At 36.9% G+C, this 2,500-nt stretch overlaps 1 protein-coding gene across 6 annotated transcripts in view; it reads right to left on the reverse strand.

Annotated features, from left to right (window-relative positions):
• The window catches only part of EBF3 (EBF transcription factor 3), a 178,158-nt gene that overhangs the window by 20,767 nt on the left and 154,891 nt on the right, over positions 1 to 2,500 (reverse strand). For all 6 annotated transcript variants that reach the window (XM_060274829.1, XM_060274831.1, XM_060274828.1 and 3 more), the window contains one exon: positions 638 to 726. In XM_060274829.1, the coding sequence (XP_060130812.1) occupies positions 638 to 726 (89 nt within the window). The remainder of the gene's footprint in view (positions 1 to 637; positions 727 to 2,500) is intronic.

Here is a 2,500-nt window from a genome sequence, read left to right on the forward strand (position 1 = left end):
AAGCATGACTTATCTTTAATGTTTTACATCAAAATGAAATTTCTGTGATATGTCATGTGCATAAACAACACAGGCAGCTTTTGTCTTTGTTGAATTTAAATGAAAAGTCCCTCTAGATATTAATATGTGGACTTCATTTGTTAGCCTGCTAAGTCAGGGACTTATAACAAAAGCTTTGTAAACAAAAGATTAAACTGAATCGAGCTTTAGAAAATGAAAGGAAAACAAGAGTCAAATAATCACAGATCAGAGTGGGGCTGCTTAGATTGAAATCACTACAAGCTACTGGAGTGGAAAATGTTTAATTGAACTATTTCATTACGCAGGAAGTTTTATGTCCCTCTTGTAGAATCCAAAATATTTGTATCAGAAAATCCATTCCATTCTTCTTTTAATAAAAACTACCCAGCAGATATTTTGGATTTTGGCAACATGCATGCATAAAGTTGCAGGAAGAACAGAAATTGAAAGGTGATAAACACATCCATTGAAGCACCCGACCTGTTTATTTTTAGTATGTTTCCTTTCTTACACCTTTTTATTTTTATAGTGTTCAGTAATGTGCAATGTAGCACTTCTGGTATTTGAAATACATTTTAAAAGCAGACAAGAAATTCTAAACTTGTTGAAAACTAACCTTTGGTAACCGTTCAGGGTCACCTGGATGCCGTGGAATGACTTTCTGCAACCTCTGGAAACCATAATCTATTGTTGGTTCATTGAGAGCTGAAATGTAGAGAGAGAACAGTGTGTCAGTCTACCTATTAGTCCTAGCAAAAAAATACATGCAAAGCAAAGTATGGCATTTCTGACTAAACCCACCTCACATTTTAAAGGAGTATAAGGAATTGATTTCTTCTGACTCATATCCCTGACTCAATTTTTTTATTTTTACACACGCATGCTATGATTATTTCTACCCTTAATTAGGCTGGGGGAGGGGGAAAGAGTCAAAGGGTTACTCAGTATATTGCAAAATAAATAATAAATAAAAATGGTTGAAGCAGTAACAAAGTTACAGGTCTTGAGGCCATATATAGCAATCACTACAGTCATGATATGATGTCTGCATCATGCACTGCTTTCTATACAGGCTGTGGATTTATGGGGAACTGGCAATTATGACATATGTCCAGCTATTGCTAGCTTCAGATTTATCCCTGTGGTCCTTTTTTGTCTAGCATATTGCCTGAGCACAAACCAGGCAGGAGGAGCACTTAATCTTGCAAAGCTTTAATAATCTGTGAATGGCTGACTACAAACTGATGTAGAGCACTATCATTCTACAGCTGCAATCCACTAGCCTCACAAAATTGCAGGCCACAAATAGTAATTAATCTTTTTATCCCTCAAATTGTAATTTTGACTATGAACTGTGCTTGGTCATAAATCAACAGCACATGCTGCTGTGTACAGTGCATGAATCATGAATCTGACTCAGTTAGACTGCACACATTGTGTTTAACAAGCTTTATAAGGAGTCATAGGGCTTTATTATAGCTCTGCCTGACTCAAACAAAAACTGAGCCCGGAGGCCTAAGGACTAGAGTTAAGATGAAAATACTTATTAGAGTATATTACTTCTTGATGTAGATATCGTTTTTAACAGAATAACTCCATGGTGCATGGTGCTACATAAATCAATGGGTTTTCTGAGACTAATAAGAACTGCCTCCGTCTATTCATTACTCAGCGTACAATTTAGGCCATCACTCATTAGTCAGCATGTAATTTGATGATTAACACCGAACAGCTCAGCACGTTTGTAGAGCACAAGTGATTGTGGGGGGAAAGGCCTACAACTTACTAGTTCATGATCACAGTCCCAACATTTGGAAAAGGTTATTCAAAATAATTGGCTCACATTATTATTAAGTGCTTTAGTTATTTGTGTAAACATGTAATAGTACATCTCATAATCAATGCAAGGAGGCTTCCACAATATGCACTCAATAACATAGCAGAAAGTTGAAGACTGCAATATGATTTGACATTCCATCATGCATCCCGGAGACAAAGGTCCACATAGGAATGTGAAGTAAGACATTTTCTTGTTAATAAAGCATTGATCCGATGTATTGATTTTACATGACATGGCTTTTGCTGGGATTTCGCCCTCCTTTTTCTTTGCAAATAGTAAAGCTCTTCAAAATGCCTTGGCGTCTGTGACATGGCAAAATTTCTAACTCTCTGTGATGTAAATTCTATATGTGTAAAACCACTTCATAATCAGACCATTAATCATCAGAAGCTGTCAGCACTGACTTTGTGGACAATTTGTCATGTCTTTGCCTGGGCCTATGCTGGTGTGTCAGGCAGAAGCCTAGTGTGTTGGGACAGATGAGCCTCTTGTACAGCCTCACAAAATGACGTGCTCAAATAAAGGATTAAATAAAGTATTACTTTTCCTGATTAGAGAACAAAAAAAGGTGGCACTCTGCGCATTTGTAACATGTCAAGGTTTCTTCTATTTTCCACCTAATCACCATGACTGTTTGAC

The sequence above is a fragment of the Zootoca vivipara genome, chromosome 5, assembly GCF_963506605.1.
Source record: "Zootoca vivipara chromosome 5, rZooViv1.1, whole genome shotgun sequence".
Taxonomy (NCBI): Eukaryota; Metazoa; Chordata; class Lepidosauria; order Squamata; family Lacertidae; genus Zootoca; species Zootoca vivipara.